We start from the raw sequence: 23893 nt of genomic DNA, 5'->3' as shown, positions 1-23893 counted from the left end.
ACAGTCACACAGGTGTTAGCGAAGGAAGATCAGCCTCTGCACTCAAAAGAGTGCGAGGACAGCGGGGCATTCATGCTGACTGGTGTGTTTATTTATTCATTAACAGGCGGTTTACTCCTCAGCTCTGCCTCAGAGGACTGTTTTCACCTGTTTCACCTCCTGAGGTTTGAGATAGCGCTGCATTTGGTATCTGTCTTGGACGTGCAGGATCACACACAGGATGCACACACACACATACTCAGTAGCATCTGCCTTACTCTTATGCCTACCATGAATGACTGCGACTGTAGGGACAGTGAAAGCTGGAGGAAGAACGAAGGGTGGAGTCGAGGGCTCCCGGGACCATGGCAAGGCAGATCCTATATTGATTGGTTTAGTAAGAGAATCCTCTGGCTTTTAGTGGTGCTGCTTAATGAGAGTGGCTTGTGGAAAGAGAGATCACATCAGCTGAACTCCACTCCAGAGGCTGCCTTCGGCTTTAAAGAATAGTTTGCAGCAAAATCAAAACATAAGCAAGAGTGGGTTAATCCATTCAGATTATGGTTTTGGCGCATTTCAAAATGTGGAAATATCTTTTTACGCAAAGACTAGTGCCAAAGACGTTGGCTTGACATTTTCGGAGGTCGGTTATACTGTTCAGGTTTTCAAAAGTGAAATAAAGGTCATAAACTCTATGTGAGCACACTATCACAGGTTTGTGATCTTCCCATATCGAAACCTAAGCAGCCAAAACTATGCGTGTACCTATCACACAGTGCATAGCAGGATCACACAAAATGAATATTGAGATCTTGCAGAGGGTTTGTGTACTTGTCGCAGCGTGGATGTTGTGGTTTTTTGCAGTGACATAGTCTTTTTTGCAGCACGTATCCTATCTGTCTGTCTTGGTGTTAAGTCAAGAGCCTGGCTTCAGAGAAACACTGAGCTATTTTAGGAGGCAGCAGATTGTGTTAAGCAAGGAAGTGAAGTGACACAACTGGGGTTGAGATTTCTTCGTGTCTGAAAACCTTGAAAATATCTTTATTTAGTGCTTCGCTCCCCCGACACCTTGCAGATTGCACCTAGCTACCATCAGATAATGGGTAGCTACGGAAGCAAGCAGCACATCAAAGCCTGAAGATACACAACCACGTTACTCACAATTAGTTTTTTTATTTTTTATTGTAAAATGACATTTCAAATCAGGAAGACTGTAATCTCTATACCTAGGTCATTTTAATTATTATGCAACTGGCGCAAAAAATATATTTTGTCATCATTTTGACATTTTAATACATAGATTGTTAAATTGACCAACTAATCTAACTTTGAAGAATGTGGAACGTATGATACGTTGAGTCTGTATATTATTGAGAGAAGGGTCGGGACTATTTTGGGTTGTTTTTGATGATTTAATTTTATTATTTATGTATTCACCTCCACATGAAAGGGAGCTGAGGTCCCAAGTGGTCTCTGTCTTTTTCTCTCTCACACACTTTCCTTCTCTTTCATGGAAACACACACACACAAATCCATATTTATTTAGCCATTTGCTACAATTTTTGCGAATACCCATCATCTTTTTCAGCACATTTTGTATTTTATTTGATGGGATCTATACACCTCCACCCTCCCTCTGTCAGAATTGGGCCAATGCAGTAAGTTCCAGTGTAATCTGACACGTTTGTGTGTATGGGCTGTTCATTGTGTTTGCATGTGCTTGCAGAGCGAAGCACCTGCTGTGTTTGTCCCTTCATTCACCCATCTGATCGATAGCAAGCTGGGTCTGTCAGCGTGGTAGCTGTCATGGAATCTCTGCTAACCCAATTAACCAAACTGTGCACTTATGCAATTAGCAGAACCCCTGCACTATATTAACCCGACTCACACTGTCACACACAAACATCTCACTGGCATCAAGCATGCAAGGCCAGCGGGTCAAACACCAATCGAAATCACTACTGATATGATTTGTTTCTTTCATACTGAGCAGCAATGCCTGTAAAATATTAATGTAGTATAATTGTTGTCCCTGTTATGTTTTCCTCATTGAAATCAAAAGACTGTTGAGAAAACTCACGTTACTAATAGAACCACATGCTAAGCAGAACTAGCTATACCCAAGCACTATATACAGATTATGACTTTATTGAAGGACTGCACCTTCTATTAACTGATCTCATGCAACTTTATGTGTTGTCAGATAAGGCCATGTAGCTAATAGCAATGTATTTCAAGTAGGGCTGCAACGATTAGTTGATTAATCAATTAGTCAATTGACTGAAAATTAACCAGCAACTATTTTGATAATCAAATAATGGTTTTAGTAATTTTTCAAGCAAAAATGCTAAACATCCGCTGGTTCTAACGTCTTAGATGTGAGGATTGTATGCTTTTCTTTCTCGTACATGATAGTAAACTGAATATCTTTGGATTTTGGACTGTTGGTCGGACAAAATAAGACATCTGAAATTGTCAACTGAGGCTGTGGGAAATTATAATGGCCATTTTTGTGACGTTTTATAATAATCAGCAGATTAAGCAATAATGTGAAAATTATCGGTAGTTGCAGCCCTAAATCCAAGTATATAGCTATATGTGCATGGACATATAGCTAGTGAATTTAATGTAAGATAATTTATATGGACAGCTAAGTGCTGACATTAGCTTGGACATTACCTGACCAAAAGAAGCAGCATGATTTTGAATTTCAATTAACCAGTTGTTTCAGCTATGATTTTGTGTTTTTTATGTCTGGTGCAGAAGATTATGTTGAAGCCTGCCGTTTAGTTGAATTAACCATTGAAAATGCTAAAAAGTTTATCCCCACTCACACTTTGCTGTTGACCTCAACAATGGCAAAAAATGCATCTTTCCCTGCTTGGTGACTCTGATTTGAACAGTTTTGAACCAGACTGTTTGCATTGTCAATCAGAAATAGTGAGCTATAACAAACTACCTAGAGCAATGAGACTGAATAGCATCACATTGACAGTCAGTCCAACCACAGTAAGTATGCCATTCTTAAAATCTAACATCACTCAGCCAGGCAAATAACATAAAATAATATTCTAACTAATATTAATTATGGCTTTCAGCTTTAAACACCACATATCAGTTCAGTGCAGCAGCAGGCATTTCAGCTGGATCGTATTAGTCATCTGTGACTTTTCTACAGAGTCAGAGGCTGTGAGTAGTATAATGGATGAGCAGGCGTAGTAACTTGGCAGTGGCTGTGCTAGAGTGGAGGTGTAAGGTAGGTGGCCTTGGACAAGAAGTGTAAAGAAAGGCGGCATGACTCACCTAGAGAGGAGCCTGCATACTCCATTGAGAAGCAACCCACAGAGCTCTCTCTCCTGTCTCCGCTCCATCTGTGGTGATATGAAGGATAGTCAGAGAGAGGGAAAGAGGGAGAGAGAGAGAAGGAGAATGATGTGGCAAACATGCATGTAGGTTAACATTTCAGAATTCACCTGGGGTAATGGTTTTTCCATAAGCTGCCATTGTTGAGGCTGACCTGGCTTTTAAGACTGAATCAAATCGATGGCTTCTCCGTCTGAGGATGGGAGGAGAAGGGCAGCCTCTTTCTGTCTGCACAGCCACGATAACACTGCTCAATGGGCACTAACCACCTTTCAAATGGAAATGGTATATCCAGTGAAAATTAGACACAGTCATCTGGATGGTACTTAGTGCTGGGCCGTGAATGGGAGATGGTAGTGTGACGGTTGAGGGGTGTGTCGCGCTTTGGCTTTGTTGTGTCAGAGCTTAGTTTTTACAGAGCAACTGAGGTTCATGTTGTGCTTTCTTTGGGGTTTGCTGACATTTACACACCCAGACACACTCTAACAGAAACTGTGTTGCATATTGAGGCATGTTAGATCGAATGCAAGCTTGCAAGTGTAGAGAGTGACTCACCCGAAACCATGGGTGTGTGTGCTGCAGACAGTATGCTAACTTACAGTATACACTTATTACAGTGCCATTTCATTCTAACTGTGACCCCCCCTCCCCACCTCTCTCTCTATCCCTCATTAGCTTGCTTCCAAACACACATGCACACCCAGACACACTCAGGCTAAGGGGGAGGATTCATAAATTACTGACATAGAAAGCGAATGCTGTGATCAGATTGAGTACTGGTTCGGTCCATAAAACCCCTGGGGAATGGTTTAAAATATATCACTCATAGATTCTTCCTGCCTTAAAGATTAAAGTGGAGAGAAGTGTGTGTGAATACATGTGTGTGTGAAGTGAGACAGCTAAGTTAGTCTGTGTGTGCGTCTGTCCTTGTGTTTTTGTGAATTTACAGCATGTGCATACAGTCTACGTGTCTGTATGAGAGTTACAGACTGTAAAGCTGATGAAAGAGCCACTGGGCGGGTGTGTGCTGTGGTAAATGGTTGCATGGAAGTGTCGACATGTGTAACTCCTCCAATTGGCTCCTCTGAGTTGTCCTCAGGGAAATAAGGGCAGCAGCACAAGCAGAGATAGGCTGCCATTGAAAAAGAGTTACATGTCTGTCATATATGTGTAGGTTGTCACTTGTTTTAAGTTAAAGATTTATGTCAGGAAATGCAACAAATGTGCAGATAAAGAAGAAATCCTTCATATAAAGTCTGTTGTATGGTTGTGTGAGTTTGTATGCACGTACCTGTGCATGTGCATGTAAGTAGATTTCAATTTCTATCTCTAAGATTTGTCTTTATTTACATGTACAGTGAGTAGATATGTGTACATGTGTTTGTGTCTATAGGCTATGTGTGTGCAGTGTGTTTGTTCAGGACTTCCTAGGACTCCATATGGTGTCAGGGGTGATAGATGTGCTCTAGGGGCAGCACTCAGCTGCTGTTTGTGGACTCACTTCAGCACACACTGATCCACGGCCTTTACACTGTACTGTGTAAAGGTCTGTGGATAAGTGGGCGTCCACCCACAAACCCAACGCATACCGTAGAATGCACTCACTCTGTTGTGCGTTTGAATCCACCCAAGTCGCCACATGATTCGCATATTATTCCTATTCTCTCTCCTGTCCTTTATGTCCTGTCTTTCTCTATTTATTGCTGAAACAATGACTGGCAAAAAGGTAATGAAAAGTGTGATGTATGTGTGGGAATAATAACAAGTTTGCAGCATCAATAACAGAATCAAAATGTTATGCTTTAGTTTCACCACAAGAGCAAGACTGCAGGTGCTTAAAAAGCCCTCTTGTGCAGAAAGGTTGATCGTCATGGTAGCTGAGATTCAGTTTTGCTGGTAATTCAAAAAGTATTTTTCTTTGTAACCGTTTATTGAGCTAGAGAGGATTGGAAGGTGCACAGTTGGCTCAGAGAGAAGATAAGGGAACAAATTCTTTCCCTCTTCTCCTTCTGCTCTTTGATCCTCACCTCCCGCTTCATATCTTTTTGATTGCCATGTTTATGACAGCTCCTTTTCTTTTTCTCCTCTTGCCTCATTCCTCTCCTACTGTGTGGTGTGGCATGTCAGTGGTTCATCTTCTGTTGGAGGTCTCCTTGCGCACGCGCACACGATCGGATGCAAACATAGACATGCACATGTGGAACACACACTCTGAGCAAGACACACCCGCCCCCTTCCTTATAGAGGTAAAGTGAGTGCACCAGCATCCGCAATGAATAATTGAGTTATCTGGCTCTGCGCAGAAATAGCAATCTCCCCACACAAGTGTGAAAACATCACTCGCCACCCGAGACCTGGGAACTGGACTGCCATGTGTGTGTGTGTGTGTGTGTGTGTGTGTGTGTGTGTGTGTGTGTGTGTGTATGTGTGTCTTTCTGTTTGCATTCATGCTTGTCTGACTTTTGCGTTTCTGTTTTATGTGAACATTTAAGAGGGGGTATATTCCTAAAGTCATCAGATGTTGCACTGAGTTTGTGGATCTAAGCTACAAACTGAAAACTTAACAAGGCCATGATGCAAAAATACCCTTGGAAACTGAAAAATCAAAATATTTGACACGGGTACACAAACAGTCCCCCTGTCACCCGGTCACATCTTCTTTTTTTTGAGTTGAGTTGTGATTGTGATACCTGTGGGCTGACATAAATGATTTGTGGGAGTATGGAATGCTTTTGAATCCATCTTGAGCAAGAGAAATATATTGGTTTTTGATCATAAAAACTGTGCACACAGCCTCAAGCAAAAATGTGTCTTTATATATATTGAGTTAGTTTATTAGCTACAGCTGTACAATCTCATGCAATTCAACACAATAGCCCTGACAGTGTTAGAATAGTGTTGATTCAATGCTGTGTTCATTTTTGTGGCCATACTTAGTGGGGGTGCTGTATTGTAATGTAATAGGAAACAAATCTGTCTCCACAGTTCTGCCCAGTCATTTCAATGATGACAATAATAACGTATTAAGAAACATAATGATGGGCAAATAGAGGGTGGCTGGAATGGGTGAAAGTGTTGCTGTATATTGCTGTGTCTCAATTCAAATATATCCGTTAGTACACTTCCATGTAGTACACTGTGTACACTATGTAGGCTACTTACTTGCATTGTGCACTTACCAGAAATGACAATCGCAACAATTGACTGGTTCTTCTTCTTCTTCTCCTTCTTAATGGCAAATTGCAACCATTTGCGGTACCAAATCATTACAGACTGTTTAATTAACCCAGTAAACATATTGATGGGTTCTATCCAACAACAGTATTGGGGTACTTAGTTTAAAAAAAACATAACTTACATTTGTATAATGTCCAGCGTTCCATACTCAACTTTTTGACCATTACGAGTACATCATCCGGGTACTGGTGTACTGCACTGCATTTTGCCATAATTGTCAGTGTGAACGCACTTATGCGCAGTTGTTAATTTTTAAAAGGGGGGATGGCCCAGTGGGAGCAGCAAAAACAAAGGTTTATGAGCATTCAAGGGCACTTTTGCTCCAAGCTCCGGTAATTTCTGACCCAGCCTCTGTCATGCTGCTGCCGTACTTTCTCTTTTCCCTGTCTGCTGTAGAGAATATCGATAAATTGTTGAGAATTATTAAATTTTGACGGAGCCTTTCTATTTTAACTGGTGCAGCTTGTCTTTATGGCACTGGTTTAGCGGCCCATGCTTCCCACAGGCAGTACTTAAAAACTTAAAAATTAGATCCAAAAATAAGACATCCACTGATAGTATATATATTTTGTCCATCTCCATTTACATATAATTAGATTTAATTAGATTTTGCAGGTGCACAGGGAAGTCAGATCAGTCATTTTGTTTATGTAATTGTACAGTATGTTAACAATTTTTCTTTAGTGCAAATTGACCATTTTTCTGCAAATGTGTAGTGCATCCTCAATATTAATCAGAATCAGATATCAGAAATAGTTTAAAATAAATTGTCGATGCTATATGAAGGCTGAAACCTATTTTTACAGCCCCATTTGATTGTTATGACAGCACCTCGGGAGATTACCGTAGCTGCTTAAATTCTCATAACTAGTGTTATTGGTAGAGCTTAAGCATTCTGTCTGTCTCGGCAAAGACTGACCTGATGTAAATCAGCTAGGAGGCCTGGCATATACTCTCCGTGTGAGCGACTCCCAGGAGTCCTCTGAAGCAATCCGAATGGTGACACGACAAAGCTGAGGGAGCAGAATCACAGCAAACTGACAAATAAGGCCAAATCTGACAGGCGAATCCTCAGAGCAGCGCCAGAGTTTGACAGATCCTTCAGCAGAGGAGTGTGAGCCAACGCCCTTCACAGCAGCGCCATTCATTAATGCTATTTCATAACACTACAGTAGAAATGATCACATAGTGGCAAAGCTGCGGCAAATAATGAACCCAACGTCACATGGCAGATATGATGCAGATAGATATTATTGTACAGTATTAGTATAAAGTGAGGTTAAATAGTGAGGTTAGTGGGTCTCCACAGCCAAAGGTAGCCTGTTAGTCGTCTATGTAGTACAGTAACGTGGGCTTGTGGGAAGATGCAACCAGCTGTTAGGTCTAAAAGCTCAGAGCTCCGTTATGGGGAGACGGTGGCAGATTAAACCGCAATCCTGCTGATCCAGCCCACACACTTACCTCCCCACACCCTTTCCCCCTCATACACACACACATCCATCACGGTGAAGAGGTGCTGCTATGAGTGACCACTTTATCTTCTGCTAGGCTGTGAGGTTAAAGAGGATCTGGTCTGTACGTGTGACAGCCTGCTGCCATAATAGGTAACAAACCTGGAAAGACGGAAAGAGGATGAGACGGATACTGAATGTGTGGGGTTAGATCTGGGGCAGGCTGTCCCAGGATGGACAGCTTCACCAGCTGCCAGCGTGGATGTGGTTGACTGGGAGTGGTGCTGGTATGATCCTGACATTATCAAGACACTTGAGATTAGAAAAAGATGAGTGTACTATGAACAAAAATGGTAGTTCCCAGCTTCATTATGCAGTTATGAATGTGTTTGCATATGACAGCATGCTTGCTCTGGCATTTATACTGCAGCATGTGTGACTGAGATTTAGCAACAGTGTGCAGTTGGGTTTCAGGCTAATAGAAGTGAGCTTCAGGCCCATGGTCTTTGCTCCGTCTGTGTTTTTCGACAGGGTTAAGAGTCTTTAGCATGGAAATCGTCATTAATCTGCTCTGCGCAGACAAGTCAGGCAGAGCTGGGAATATCAAAACATATAGGGAGAAGTCTCCCTGGATCATTTGAAATCCTGTTTGGATGTTTCACTACATTGCAGCTGAGAGATTGAGCCGTTCCTGCTCCCGCTCTTCAGCGTCTGTCTCACTCATTCTTTTGTTCTGGTGTTTTCCTCTCCCTCTCCTCTCTCTTTTTCTGTCTCTCTTTTTCTGACATTCTCGCTGTGACTTCTTTCTCTCTAGTCTTCCTGTGTCTCTCTCTCTCTCTCCCTCTCTCTCTGTCTGTCTCTCTCTCTCTCTCTCTCTCTCTCTCGCGCTTCTCCTCTGTTTGGTGTTAGCTGGGGGATTGGTAGGTTTCCTCCAAATTGGCACACAGATGAATAATGCATCTAAAGCAAAAGCAGAGAGCTGAGGTTGGATATATCTGTCTGTCAGACTCTTTCTCTGTATTACAGTTATGTTGGGAGTTAGGCTGATACTTCAGAGGAGAAAAAAGATGTTTGTCTCTCTTTACCCAGCTTCCCATTTACTTTTCCTTCTATCATTAACTCTTTTATTGTCAGTAAATGTGCGCATGCATGGTCACAGAGCACTGCGGGTAACATGCAACTTGCACATGCTGTGAAAGATTCTTGGATTTTGGAAGTTTTTCGACAAGGCTGCTAGTTGTTTTTTGCTACAACACACATACATAATGCATGTGTGGGATTTTGATTTCATTTGATTCTCTGTCGCTGTATGCATGAGTTTGTGTGTGCGTGTGTGTGTGACTGTGTGTATTTCATGCTATTCCCAAACTGCAGTGTTAAAAAGCAAACTGCACTCGTGAGCATAAGCTCACGGTAGCGCCATCATTAAAGTAATGAGCAGGAAGTTAGCACTGAAGTCAACCATAAACAGAGATAGAGAGAGAGAGAGATTCCCCATTCCCATAAGGATACATCTTAAATCCTGAATGTTGCTTCTGACTCATTCTGGTTAATTAAGTCGAGTCAAGTGAGAGGAAAATGGGGTCTTGCCTTGCCTACGTTTGTAGGATCAGCACTACACTGTATTTGCAGCTTATGAAGTCTCTCACTGGAACTGTCCTCTGTGCACTCAGAAAGCAGAGATAGAACAAACTGTATCTAGTCTATTCCTCTTATTTTTATTAGCTTGACCCACGCAGCCTCTTTACACGTGGAAACTCTAACACACACTTCCCCTCAGGTTTTAAATCTTTATACACACCAAGAGTAAATGCTCCCATTCAGCATTGGGTTTCAGGGTACGTATGAAAACAGAGTTTTATTTATCACACTTTAATGTTTAGCCTCAATTTATGGTGGATGTTATTTGCTTTGCGCATCCTGCAGTCAGCAGTTAAAACACACACACATCCACCACCAAACTCAGAGAAGCAAAGAAAATCTGTCGAGCAACCTTTGGGATTTTCTTTGTTGTTTTATGGTGGAAAGATTTCGCCATGCGACGCAGGATGAGGCAAACGAGTGAAATGTCAAAATCCTGTGTAACTCTAAAAATAAAACAACACAAGGGTTGCCATTTGAGCACATCATAGGCACACGATCGGGTGTGGAACAGATAAAACAAACAGTTCTTTATACCCAACAGCAACCAGAGTGGAGCTGCCAGCTGTCCTCTGCTGAGAATAGAAGAGAGTGGATTTTACAAATGTTTATGTGTTTAACATTTTAAGATTATAAATCTTTTTTTCCCCCTCCCCATCGTCATGCCAGATATAAATGTGGCAGACGAACAACAAGAGTCTTTGCATCAGCAAAAATAGCATCGCAATCACAAAGCAGGTCGAAGTGCAGTCATGTATAATATACAGCCTATAATTTATTTATATGTACTGTCTGTTGATGTAGTACAGGTGAAAGTTGCACAAATGTTATCCTTAATCAAATGTTAAAAAACATTTGCTTTTGTGATACATTTTGATAAGAAAAAAACATGTGATATTTAGTGTCATCACAACCAGTATAGCATCTCTCAAAGGATAAAAATAATTATTCTATATTTTTCTTAATGACAGCAAATCCCATGAAAAGACTCAGTCCATTTGGTCCTACTGAAAAATATACTTTTTTAAAGGGACACAAACATATAATTTCTTCTTTTTTTTTTTAAAGCTCAGTCATTTCCTAAAACAGTTGGGCACTGTAGTTTTTAGCAATTGTTACTCAAACAGGAGTAAATAGCACATTTGTTGTGGACTATTTTCAACTGAAGATTAATACACATTTGGCTAGAGCACCAAATGTCATGAGTATTTACAGCAGCAGGACGGTGTAAGCAGGATTGACTCAAAATAAACTACAGTCCACGTTCATAGTAATGAAGGAACATGTCAGTGCAACAGTGTGGTCAATTGATGTGGTTTTTAAAGTTTTTGGACAACAATATAGGTCTATGGCAAAAAGGAACATGCTATATCAGACTTTGGTATTTTCATGGGATTTATTGACTATAAAAAATATCAAATATCACCAGTATTATCCTTGAAAAAATGTACATATAATATAGCAACAGAAGCCATGCTTACATTTAACACTCTTGTTTAGAGATAACCTTTCACTTGTCACTTAATACTCTCACTCATTAAAAGAAGAATGTTGCCAAGAGCTTTGAGCAGACTCCAAATCATATTCTTGCTTATGAGATTCAGAATGTTAGTCCAGGACAAATAGCTCAGCAGGTTATGTTCACTGGAACTGTTATGTGACCGCTTGTAACAGGTCACTTTGGGATAGGCACTAAATTGCAAACTGAATTTCCAAGTGCTGGTACAAGGTCTTAGTCCTCAGTGGGTGTGGGTGTGTGAGGCTTAGAGATAGGCATTGCAGCTGATGGCAAAAATGTCAGAGGGTTAAGCTGTAACCCCTGTCCCCTCCCACTGTCTCTCTGCCTCCCTCTCTCTCCCTTTTTTCTTCTCTGTCTCCCCATCACTCCATGTTGTTATGCACAGTGCAGTGGTGTCCCGCGGGGCCAGAGATTGCCATGGACATGATGTGATTTCTCGTCTCCTCTCAGATGTAATGTGCTGTAGTCCAGGCCTCTGATGAACTTGCCTCGCAATGTTTGGAAGACATTTCGTCCTCTATACGCTCCTCTTTCTTTCTATCAGCGCCATTTATTTCTGTCCATCACCACTTATGTGTGCATCGATGCCTGATCTTCAGATAGCGTGATAGATTGATTTGAAGGTGGAGCATATAGAGGGCAGGCTGCTTTACATGTTGATATCCAGTTACAGGTCGGTGCTGAAGAGGTGATGTAATTGAAATATTTCATACTGCCTGATGAGGATTGTTAGCCTGTAACTGATGTCTTGGTTGTGTAAAGCCTATGAAGTGCCGTGCGCTTAATTAATTTAAATCATTTATTGAGCAATAGTCGTTCTTTACACTCCCTCATACACACATACTCATATACAGCAACCCTCATATCTCGGGGGTTTGCTCTATTGTTGCCCTTGATAATAATCACTTAGTTGGATTTGTCCTAATGTGATGACAGAAACTGAAAGCTGCGCTCAGGAACATGATGGGAACATATCGGCCTTGTGAATCTCTGGCTACAATTAGGAAAATTGCATGGATGCTGGCTTTGTAAATCTAATGTGGAGAGGGAAAAGAGGCTTTTTGGGGAGTCTTTATGTGATAAGTGCAGGCAGCAAGTTTGCTGTTCTCAGGTGAGGAGGAGCACAAGGTCATTTGGGTCATATTCTGACAGTGGAAAGGTATATATAAAGGCATTTGTGGTATGTATTGTCATCATCTGTCGACAGTGGTGGAGGAAGTATTCAGATCCTATACTTAGTATAGTAAAAATACTAATACCACAGTGTAAACATACTCTGTTACAAGTAAAAGTCCTGCATTGAAAATGTTACTTAAGAAAAAGTACGTAATCAGGAAAATGTACTGTAAAGTATTAAAAGTAAAAGTACTCAATGCAGAAAAATGGCCCTTGTGACTGCAAGAATATTATATATCTAGATTGTTATTACTCATGCATTAATGTAAAAGCAGGATTTTTCTGCTGTAGTACTATTTTGAATGGGACTGCAACTAATGATTATTTTCATTATGGATTAATCTGCTGGTTATTTTCTCCATTAATCCATTGATTGTTTGGTTTGTAAAAATTCTGAAAATAGTGAGAAATTCCGTCACATTACCCAGAGCCCAAAGTGACGCCCTCACAATGCTTAGGAAAAGCAGCAAATCCTCACATTTGTGAAGCTGGAACCATGAAATGGTTTTGCCTGAAAAATGACAAACGATTATCAAAATAGTTGCTAATTAATTTTCTGTCAATTTGCTAATTGATTAATCGACTAATGGTTTCAGCTATACTTGTATAAACTGTTGGGTAGTTGAATTTATAACAAACATATTTTATAAGCTCTTTGTATGTTTTTTATGAAAAATATTCATTTGTAAAGTAACTAGTAACAAAAGCTGTCAAATGTAGTGGAGTAGAAGTAGAAAACGGCATTAAAAGAAAAGACTCAAGTAAAGTACAAGAATCTCAAATTTGTACTTAAGTACAGTACTTGAGTAAATGTACTTAGTTACATTCCACCACTGTCTGTCAAACATGTGATGAATGAACTCTTTTTCTTTCTCTGTGAGCTGTGTAAACTGGTGTAGTATCATGCATACGTTTAGGTGAAATGTCAGCCTAAACTACTGTCTCAGTGTGTGTATGCAAAATTGAAACCTGCATGACAGTGACAACTTAAAGCTCTTGTCAGTCATGTGAAGTGACCATACAAGAGCTGAGAAAATACTAAACTTACTTCTCTGGAAATTCTAGATTAGTGAAATACTATAAATATAATTCAGAGAAAAAGGTTTAGATTGTGTTGGATCTCTAATATCTCTAATGCATTGACACCCCCATGTATTTACAACACAAATTGAAAAGATGTCAGTTCACCCAAATCACAAAAAACATTTTCTCACCCAAAGTGCTATGTAGCCATGAGGCAGATATTTTATCTTTTATGTGATGAGGATTTGAGATACCCATCTCTAAAAATTCTGCCACTACCCTAATACAAAGGAGATGAATGGAAGTTAATTTGTGCTGCTCAAGGTTGTGAAAAACCACAGCAAGTCCTCATTGTCAACAGTTTTCATAGGGACTATTTCTTAAGTTGAAAGTAAAGTAGTTCCATTAAAACTGTTCTCATTGAGGCCTGTGGGTTATGTAATTGAGTAACAGGGGTATTGTTTCAGAAAAGAGTTGGAAATTTTCAAAATTGTTAAATGTTTTGAGCACAAAAATTTTAATTCTATTTACCTCCATTATATTGAGTTGGTGCCAGGAATCTTAGAGACAGATATCACAAAATGATTGATACTGGATTTTTTCAGGCGGATACTGATATTGATATTTGAGGGTTTTAAAAAAATCTGTAAACGATATATTGGCTGAAAATAATTTTTTTTACCTGAACACATAACATAAACAAATAATGTTGATATAGCTGACCAAGATACATACTGAGTGGAACATTTTATTGTTGAAACTTGTCAGTGATCTCTGGTGGACAAACTATTTAATGTTGACACTTTCTAAATAACCTCAAAACTAGTTTGGGAATTTCTTGTTACATATCGGCCGACATATACACTGATACGATATATCTGCAATAAGCTACTATCGGTCGATATATATGGGTGATGAGACATATATTGACAGTGCGACAGGAAAAATGTTGTCACTCCTATTATTATTCATTGTCTTACTTTTATTTGGGGCATAATTGTCCTAAGTTTTGGAACTAAAGTTCCCATAATTTGGGGGACTTAAAAGTATTCCAAATTAGCTATTAGCAGTTCTTCTTTGCAATGTACCCATGGATGTACAGACAATTATCACTGGATTACTTTGATACTGAAGAAAACTTAAAAATGTGATGATTCTTAGGCAAATTCTGGAGTTATAAGGAGCATCTTTTATGATTTCTAAGCGGACTTATGGACATTTATTCGCGATAGACGTCAGGGATAATGATATCCTTGGAAAGTGGAAGTCATACGAAATCTAAAAATATATGTATCATGCAACCTCTGCTTTAGTGGTTATAATTTTGGCAGCAGCTGCACATATTTCTTTAATTTAAGATGACTGTAGGGAATCACCTAAGAAATGCTGAGGTTAACCTTAATATACTCAGCCTCCCAAAAGCCGCCCAGTTTATGCTTTGTGCAGCATTTGGCTCTGTTGTTATTAAGTCTGTTCTATTCAGTTGTTCTGCTCTTTCAGTAAAAGCAACATCTCTTGACTACTGAACGCATTAACAATTTATAACGCATGATGTAATTCGAAATAACTGTAAATGTAAATGTCATCCCTGAAATGTAACTGAAGTCAGGTTACACTTATTTTTAAACCGAAGAAAAATGTCCCACTTTTGAAGTAATGCTGCGATCCAAGAGACCCCAGTAAGATATTTTCATAGTCAAAAGCATTGTTCATAAAACAGCCTCCTGCTAATTAATTACTCATTTAAATATATAATTAAACAGATGACACAATAAAAACACAGTAATATGCATACATTTTCACAAGAAAACCAGCATTATGTTATTTGGGTCTGTTGAATCCTGTTACTAGAAAAATGTTGCCCGTTTGTATGGAATTAATCGACATGTGACAAAGTCTGACAGAATTGGGAATGATAGATACACTCTTTAAAGAAACTGTTACAGGTCTGTTAAGCAGAGAGCTGGAAATTAAGGATATAAACCTCTGATTGTTTTTAGGGCACATGGAAATTTAGCTGATTTTCTCTTCACCAATCTATTTTAAGCATAACTAGGAGTAGAAACTACAATTAGCTTTTGTTGGGTAGATATTGCATAATAAAGAGGCTGCAGAGTCTGTTAGACCCCAGTTGGACATCTGAGGGTTAAACAGCACGTTGGTTTGACTTTTCATTGCAAAGCGATTGTGTAATCCAAAGATTGTAGTTAGATTATATGCTGATGTGCATGTGTTTTGTTCTGTTCTGTGCTGTGCTGTGTGTGTGTGTGTGTGTGTGTGTGTGTGTGTGTGTGTGTGTGTGTGTGATCTCAGAAACACAGTGGAAACCTTCCACCCTGTGGTTGCGCTGCACTGCTGCATCCTGCTTGCTGCTCAGCCAGATCTGCTGCCTGCATCCGCCCCTCAACACGTCTTCGCAGCTCTCAGTATGACCTCATTATCACCATCATTACCATCGGTATTAGTAGCTGCACCCTTCATCATCATCATCACTGACATCTTTATTATAATAATCACCAGCAGCAGGCATCAATAGGGCTATCGCCACCCATTGCCATCATTCTCAATATGCTGATAATATCATTGTCATCATTTTACTCGTAACGTTCTGAAATGAAGACAGATGCTAGAATAAACATTCTTGCACCCTAATTGTGTGTTACTGTCGAGCATGCTGCAGGGGCGTTCGTACAGAAATTGCCACTCCTCCTCCAGAGTCTTGTTCACCACTTGTGAGCTTCACATACTGTTAAGTATGCTGCTAGACATGTGCTCCCATCCTACATTGGGTTCGCTGGCGGTTCAGAAACCCACCCCTTGTATGTGTTTCTCCTCTGAATATTTCAGAAGGGGGCTGACAAAATGCAGGCAGAAACAGACCGCTGATGACCTCCTTCTCATCGCCTCCTTTTTTTTCTCTCTCTCTCTCGCTCTCTTCCCCCCCCTCCCTGCGCTGATCGCACATTCTCCCAGGCTTCCCCGCTATTTCTCTCACTGTCTTCATCTTCTTCGTCTCATCACTCTCTTTTCTCTCTTCCCTCCCCCACTGTTTATCACACCCTCCCCTCCTCGTTTCTCCTTCATGCTTTAAGTGTGCTCCCCTATTTCTCTGCCTTCCCCCGGTTTCTTGCATCTTCTCCCACCTGTCTGTCCTTTCATCCCACTCATTTTCTCCTGTGTCTCATCACCTCTCTCTTACCCTTTCCTTTCCTTCATCCTCTCCCTCTCGTTTTTTCCTCTCTCCACGGTGTTGTACTCTGTCTGCCTGCCTGCCTGCCTGCCTGCCTGTCTGTCTGTCTGTCTGTCTATTTCATAAAGGGCTGTCTGAGGCCTCTGCTCTGCTAATTCATTCGCTGTGCATCGCCTCACATATCTGCAGGGTCAGGCAGACAGACAGAGAGAGAGAGAGGAGGAGAGGAGATCTGGAGGAAGAGAGAGGGAGAGGGACCAAGAAAAGAGGACATGGGGAAAAAAGATGCATTTTTATCTCCAAGAAACAGAAAGCCAAAGCCAGATCCTGTGGTGGTATATTCCACAATCTCTCTCTCTCTCTCTCTCTCACTCACTCACTCACTCACTCACTCACTCACTCACTCACACACACACACACACACACACACACACACAATATATATACAGTAGCTTGCCATGACCTCCTTCTGCTCACTGCTGGCTTTGTCATTTGGATCCCTGATGTTCAGCTTTCTCTCTAATCTAATACTTTAACCACATTGCTGCCATTGTCTCTGTTTATAAAAGTATGTGCAGCGTATGTAGTGTATTCATGTGTGCGTTGTTTGTGCCTCTGGGAAATGTGCAGAGCAGTGAGTGCAGATATTGACAACTATTCCAACTTCCAAATGTCTTGTACTAAGTCAGTAATTGTGAACATATTTGCACCTCAAACTGAACATATTCTCCGTTCAAGTGACATTTTGGAGGCTCTACTTCAGGAGCTGGTTGCACCAGCTCTTTGTAAGCTCAAACGTAGCCTACTTATAATGTAGATGGTTACTGTGTATTTATACTGTATGATGGAGATTTACACATCACTAAATTAAAACGGGTTGCACCACACAAACTAGTTCTTATGTAGAGGTTAGTTGTTACTAAATATTTACACCCAGTGAATGCCAGGTGTAACTCCAGCTAACTGAACCAACTGGCAAAACTAACATTAGCTTGCTAATATATGTTCCGTTTAGATTAAAGATTATATGAACTATCTTCAAAATATCTGGTCAAAATGCTGTTTAATAATGATGTTAACTAGGAAGTCCTGCAATCAGATCTTTTTTGTAAACATACAGAGGTATTTGCAGTAAAATACAGTACTAAAATATCAAAAAGAAAACTGTTTGTGAAGAATGATTCCTTTCAGTGTTGCAACCAGTGAGAATTAATGTTAGTTGTAACTACATCATATACTGCTGGTTAGTTTAAAGGAACATTTTGGGAAATACACCTATTTGCTTTCTTTATGAGAGTGACATAAGAAAACTTTAACTCAAAAGAAGATGATATAACATTTTTACATTTCTGTTCATGTATAGATAAAAAAACAACAACATACATCTTGTAAATAATACACTTAAGAGGTGTTGGTAGGTGTATTTTTATTTTTTTGCTTTGGACAGAGCCAGGCTAGCTATTTCTCCCTTCTTTCTTTATACTAAACTAGACTAAACAGAGTAAAAAGTACAATATTTCTCTCTCTGAAATGTAGGGGAGTGAAAAATATTCAGTCGTGCAAAATGGAAATACTCACAAAAATTAACCACACTGCAAAGTTGTATTTAAGAACAGTATGTAAGTAAATATACTTAGTTATCTTACACCCCTGGCATTAACTGCCTACACAGTTTATGTAGAACCCTACAAAGTGTGTATGCTCACAATGCTCTGAAATAGTTTTTAGAAGATACTTTGGAAGAAATATACAAATCTGTCTAAACTAATCCAATAGTGAAGGAACAGCATGCAAATCTCCTCTGAGATAATTTTGTTTGACATGAAATGACTGTGTGTGTGCAGAGTGGGTGGTGGAGGGTTTATTTCTCCTTGTGTGTCAAAGAGGTAGAAGGACTTAGAGGTATAAGAGAGGTGAAAGCGCTACCTTGTTTGTAGTACAACACTCATTACAATATGTACCAATGTTAGAGCCACTGTTGATCAGAGAAAAAAGCAAGTGTTCTGGCAGTAAATGTGTAAGTGTAGCAGCAGTGGATCTGGTTCTTCCTTCAGTGAGACACAACTCTGGGGGGCACAGTTGGTTTTTCCGTTAAAACTAACACAAGAATCTCTCTGGCTAGTCAGATGAATGTTACGGTATTATTTGATCTTTTTTTAACAACAAAAAGAAAGAATGTGATGAAACCTTTTTTGGCATGCTCGTACTGGCTGCTTTGTAAGGTGTTCTATTTTGTCTGTGCATTATTCTCCTAGTGAGTCAAAAATAGAAACTGATATGTCAGAAAGAGACAGTGACAAAAAGCCAGAGGCAAACCATGCACACACACACACACACACCATTTCTCACTTCGCTCTCTGCAGCATTTCTTCAGTTTGTTCTTATCTCTCATGTCACTCATATGTTGTATCTTTTTCTTTTCTTTCTTCCTCCGCCCGTAGCTCTGCAGGTTTTCCTGAGCAGACGGTCTGTGTGGAAGAGTTTGAGCTCGAGTGGAAGTCAGTGAGTAAGCGAGAGGGAGTGGGTGTCATGGATTACAGTGAAGGGACAAATGGTGACCCTACCTACCAAAACTTGCTGCTCCTGGGAGCCATCGCAGCAGCATCCGCCTTTGTTGTCACCATCCTTATTGTCCTTGTCTGCGTTGGCTGCCAAAGGTAAGAGGACGGTCATAGGACTTGGAAAAAAATGTAGGGGGCGGACTGAAATAAGAAACGAGAACAGCCAGAGTTTTATCATCTCTGCTGCCAGCATTCCGTGCCGTCCCAGATCACTCTCATCATCCACTCCTTCTTTTATTTGTCTCTACTTCCTCTGAACTCTTCTCCTCCCTTCTTTCTCTTCCCTCCATCCGTCCTCTTCGTCTCTTTTATCCCCTGCTCTGAGCAGAGTGGCAGTAATGAATGTTAATGGCTGCGAGTGTCAGATCAGATGAAATGATGTTTACAGGACACTGTGGAGACAGGCCAGAGTCAGAGCAGCCTCACGTCACCCCTCTTAAGCTAACTCCTCAGCAGGCAAAAGCAATGGAACACCCCGCGGTTTAAAGAGGATCAGACTCTGAGCCAGGCAAGAGCAATGGAACGGCCAATGTTTTTTCTTTTGGGGGGTTCAGAACCCTCAGGGACCAATCAGAGGCTGCACTGTGGCTTTGTTGCTATGGGATACACAGATAAGGATGTAGAGAAATGTCAAACCAGCTCATGAAATAAAACCACACTATTGTTAAGATCTAAAGAATGAAATATATGCTCCCCACTGGATGTCGGTGATGTTGAGGGGCCAAGTGTTTAATATTTCACCAGTTCTGATTCACTTTGTCATGTACATATACCATAGATCCTGGAAAGAGAAACCTACTACTATTGATTTCCTCCTATCGATTTAAAAAATCCCCTCCTGCACTGGTTCTTTTAGATTGCAAGGATTACAGTAGTCATCTTCTAAGATCTTAGTCTAAAACTTGCAAAATAATTGATGCCATTCTTTATACGTCTTCATGTCTTCATGTCTTCATGTCATTTTTTACCTTATATCCCCTCCTGTGCTATGTTATTATGAACATCTCCAAGGGGAGCTCTCTTCACCTTCCCATGGTCCCCTTGGGGTATGATGGCCATATGTTTGTATGAATAGGATTGAGTTCCAGCTCACTGGAGGAGACAATAGCTACCTCCAGAGCCATGGATCGGACACAACTGACCGTGGTAGTTTTTATGTTCAGTTGTATTTCAAGCAACTTGTATAATTACACGACATTTGTATGATTCCTGCACCTGTTTGCAAACCAGAAATGCTGTTTTTATTGCAACATTGTGTTTTGCAGTACAGCAGTAAGATCTATATGAGATGTAGATCGTCAACTTCCAAAGTGAGAGAAAAGGGATGGGGGGAGAACAGTTTTCACATTCACACCTGCACCCAGGAGCTTTTGTCTTCTTACTTCATATCGTCACTCTCTCACCATATCAACAGTTTCCTATAGCTACCTCCAGGGATCCACAATGATGTGTAACACTACACTAGGTACATTTCTTGCACAAGACTAATACCAGAGGATAATAAAGTAAAATGGCTAAGGGAGTTAGCATGAAGGAAACTACAAAATAATAATTGTGAGTTTGCTTGGTCTTATCCTGAAAAGACCTAAAAACGAAAAAAGGAACAAAAGTTTCTCAGTGAAGGACATCCTCTGCTTTGGCAAAAACCTGAGTCACGCTCCACTCACTGTTTGACTCGGCTCTTGTTATTAACCAAGGACTTCTATGCCCTAACCAGAGTCGGATGCTGATAGTATCTATCTGCTCTGAGTGTGTGTATGTTCTCTCTCTCTGTCCACCGGCTACCATTGACCTTCCTCACTTTGATGTTGTGTCAGAAAAAGCAAGACCAAGCACCCCCCAGCTGGAGAGAAAGGGACATCTGTAAATATGGTGAGACATGCTTTCATCCCCCCCCCCCTTTTCCATCTCCTTCTGCCCTTTTTCATTTATGCTTTCTACCTAAATAGCTGGTCATACATACAGATGCACATACATGTGTTTGCATGTTTTATACCTGTATTAACCTGTCCATATGTGTGTGACAGCAGGGTTCCCTCCGACATCCAAAACTGAACTCCATGAGCAAATCTGACACGAGGCTGCATGAGATCAATCGCTTTCCCTGCAATGGAAACTGTAAGTGATGAGATTGTATGTGGCAATATATGATATACAACCCTGAGCTGTTACACAATTTCAGTCCTGCCCCCTCCACCGCTTCCCCCCCCCCCCCGTGCAGCTGTTAGTAAGAGCCGTCCAGCCAGTATGGACCTCCTGCTCCTCCACAGTCGGCGCTCCCAGACAGACCTGAGGCCCTCCCATGGGCGCCAGCTTCCCCAGATCCCCACCAGTCCCCAGGGATCAGGCCAGGGGGGAGGAGCGGAAACAGGAGGAGATGGGGGAGGAGGAGGAGGGGAGGCTAGAGACCACACCTACACCGAGGTGGGCCTACGGAACAACCCCACCCCCACCCACTGCCTGGATGACGGCCTGTATGAAAGTGTAGGTGTCCGGGAAGGTGACACAGGTCCCAAGGTACCCTCTGCCCCGCCCACCACATCAGCCAACACTCTGGCTACAATCAGAGCTGCCCAAAGCCCCACAGCTCAGGCCAACGGAGCTCGCAGTGGGAACGGGCACGGGAATGTACGTACATACACACAGATCCAAAACTTTAAACTTATTTATGATTTAAATGTGAAGCACCCCATGGGACTGGCTCGCCACTCACACACCCAGTGATTCACTCTGCTGCCTAAAGAAAAGGAAAGTCATAGCAGCAGCATCTTATACCTGCAGACCTGTTGATGTCACAAAAAAAGTTTAACATTTACCTGCAGCTATAACAGTTATTTCTTTATTTGCCTGTAAATGGCATGCATCATCAGCTTGTGTATGTAGGTCTGAAGTGCAGGAGCTGCAGCTATGCAGTTGGGTGAGCAGCTGGGCCTTTTTGGGGTGCTTTGCATCAAATTCTGTGTTTGTAGATTCGTGACAATCATTTGACATCTCTAGTAATAAAAAATCTGGTGTGTTTGTCTTTTTTTCTTACAGGGTGGCAGAGGGAATGGCAGAGGGAATGGCACCATTAATGGGCCGATGACAGCAAGAGGTAATGGTGCAAATGGGGTCAATAGGTCCCCTCTGTCTTCTGTCAACTCCCTGGCCGTCCAAGATCCAACTGCAGCTGAATATGCTTCCATACGGAAGTTCAGAAAGGTAACAATATACATACATATTTATCACAATTATTCAGACGGTGACTTGAGATGAAAGAGGTGATTCTCTTTTTGTTGATTCAGTTAAGTGATTAGTTTGGTTTCATGGAAAATGTATTATTTTATCTTATTAAGCCAGATTTGGCTCAACTCCTAGATTCCTTCAGTATGTTGTATGGCTGTATACTGCAACAATACTGTAGCATTTAGCATAGCAGAGATGCCGCCGTATGTGATGAGATCTATGGCTACTAAAGTGTTTGTGTGATGTTAATCATTCTGAAGAAGACCAGTGGGCTCTGACTGATGTGGTTAAAAAGCCAAGTATTGCAACATAATTTTTCAGTGGTAGAGGGTGGAAGCAAGAAGGGGGCCTTACAAGGAAATAACTAACAACAAAAGCTAAAGACTAGTGTTAATTCGCCTTTAGGCTAATGTATGTTAGGATTTTGTATACACTTGCCAATACAACTTAAGAAGAACTGTTAGGATAATGTGTACAGTGTTAGAGAAGGTGAATTTTCTAAACTCTGAGTGGAGCAGTTCACTGTTTGCAAAACCTTCAAACTGCACACAGAGACATAAATAAAGGCATCCATCAGCTTGTCTGGCTCTGACAAATGAAGATAAAAATGAATATAACATTCACTAAAACTGCACCATAACATATAGTGCTTCATATTTGTTTTTAGGTAAAATATCTGGAAAAATATTAAATAATATATACCTGCTAATGGGTCTAAAATACTTTTCTGACATGCAGGAGAAGTCTAAAATAAACTTGACTGGACTTTTTGCTGTGTTCTCTCATTGCAAGTGTTGTATGTAATGTTTTCACTGGTGACTCAATACCTCAAGGTTGACAAGACAAACAGGAAGGAAAATAACGGCACAGACAGCCAGTCAGACAGCCAATCCAGTGTGAGTGATTCACCCTCTGCGGCTCCTCCTCCACTACATCGCAGTCAGGAGTTTCTGCGCAAACCACTTGAGCCATTTCACCTGCACTCCTTCCCAAAGGTACAGGAATCATTGGATCAATATTTTCTGTATCAATTGTATGGTTGTATTACCCAACCAGTCACCTTACCAAACTGTAAGTCTGTCTGTTTACCACCAGAGGGCACTCTCCACAAACAAACAGATCTTTATTGTCAGACTTGAGGATTGATATTATTTTAGTCACTTGATGACTTTTTATTGGATTTTACCACACATTTATACTTTATCATTATCATTAATAGTCAGTGAGCATATTCTTAGTTTGCAGAAATGTTTGAAACAAAATCACAACTGATACAATTCACAAACTTACTAACTAACCAACCTTAATAACTCATGTTTTTAAGATTTTGTCTTTTATTTGAATGTTTTAGTCACATAATAGAGTTGTATGTACCAGCTGGGCTGTGTTTATAAACAGTCAAGGCCACAGTTTAGGGCAGTTCTGAGAGGGAAATCGAGGGACAATGATCGGATGGTGATCAGCCTTTCCCGTGGGTTTGCTGGCACACATATCCATTTTTCGTGTGTGTGTGTGTGTGTGTGTGTGT

General features: G+C 40.8%; 1 protein-coding gene across 5 annotated transcripts in view; it reads left to right on the top strand.

Moving 5' to 3' along the window:
* The window catches only part of LOC122883304, a 40392-nt gene that overhangs the window by 8087 nt on the left and 8412 nt on the right, over positions 1-23893 (top strand). For 2 of the 5 annotated variants that reach the window (XM_044211777.1, XM_044211779.1), the window contains 7 exons: positions 15703-15847; positions 19021-19236; positions 20958-21012; positions 21168-21258; positions 21362-21768; positions 22177-22341; positions 23199-23360. In XM_044211777.1, the coding sequence (XP_044067712.1) occupies positions 19109-19236; positions 20958-21012; positions 21168-21258; positions 21362-21768; positions 22177-22341; positions 23199-23360 (1008 nt within the window). In that variant the 5' untranslated portion in view covers positions 15703-15847; positions 19021-19108. Of the gene's footprint in view, positions 1-15702; positions 15848-16774; positions 16915-19020; positions 19237-20957; positions 21013-21167; positions 21259-21361; positions 21769-22176; positions 22342-23198; positions 23361-23893 lie in introns of those variants that run through there. The other 3 variants (XM_044211775.1, XM_044211774.1, XM_044211776.1) reach the window with 3 other exon arrangements.

Source organism: Siniperca chuatsi, linkage group LG10 (assembly GCF_020085105.1).
Source record: "Siniperca chuatsi isolate FFG_IHB_CAS linkage group LG10, ASM2008510v1, whole genome shotgun sequence".
Lineage (NCBI taxonomy): Eukaryota > Metazoa > Chordata > Actinopteri > Centrarchiformes > Sinipercidae > Siniperca > Siniperca chuatsi.
The sequence above is the reverse complement of the archived record's forward strand: the minus strand, read 5'-3'. Positions and strand labels throughout refer to the sequence as shown.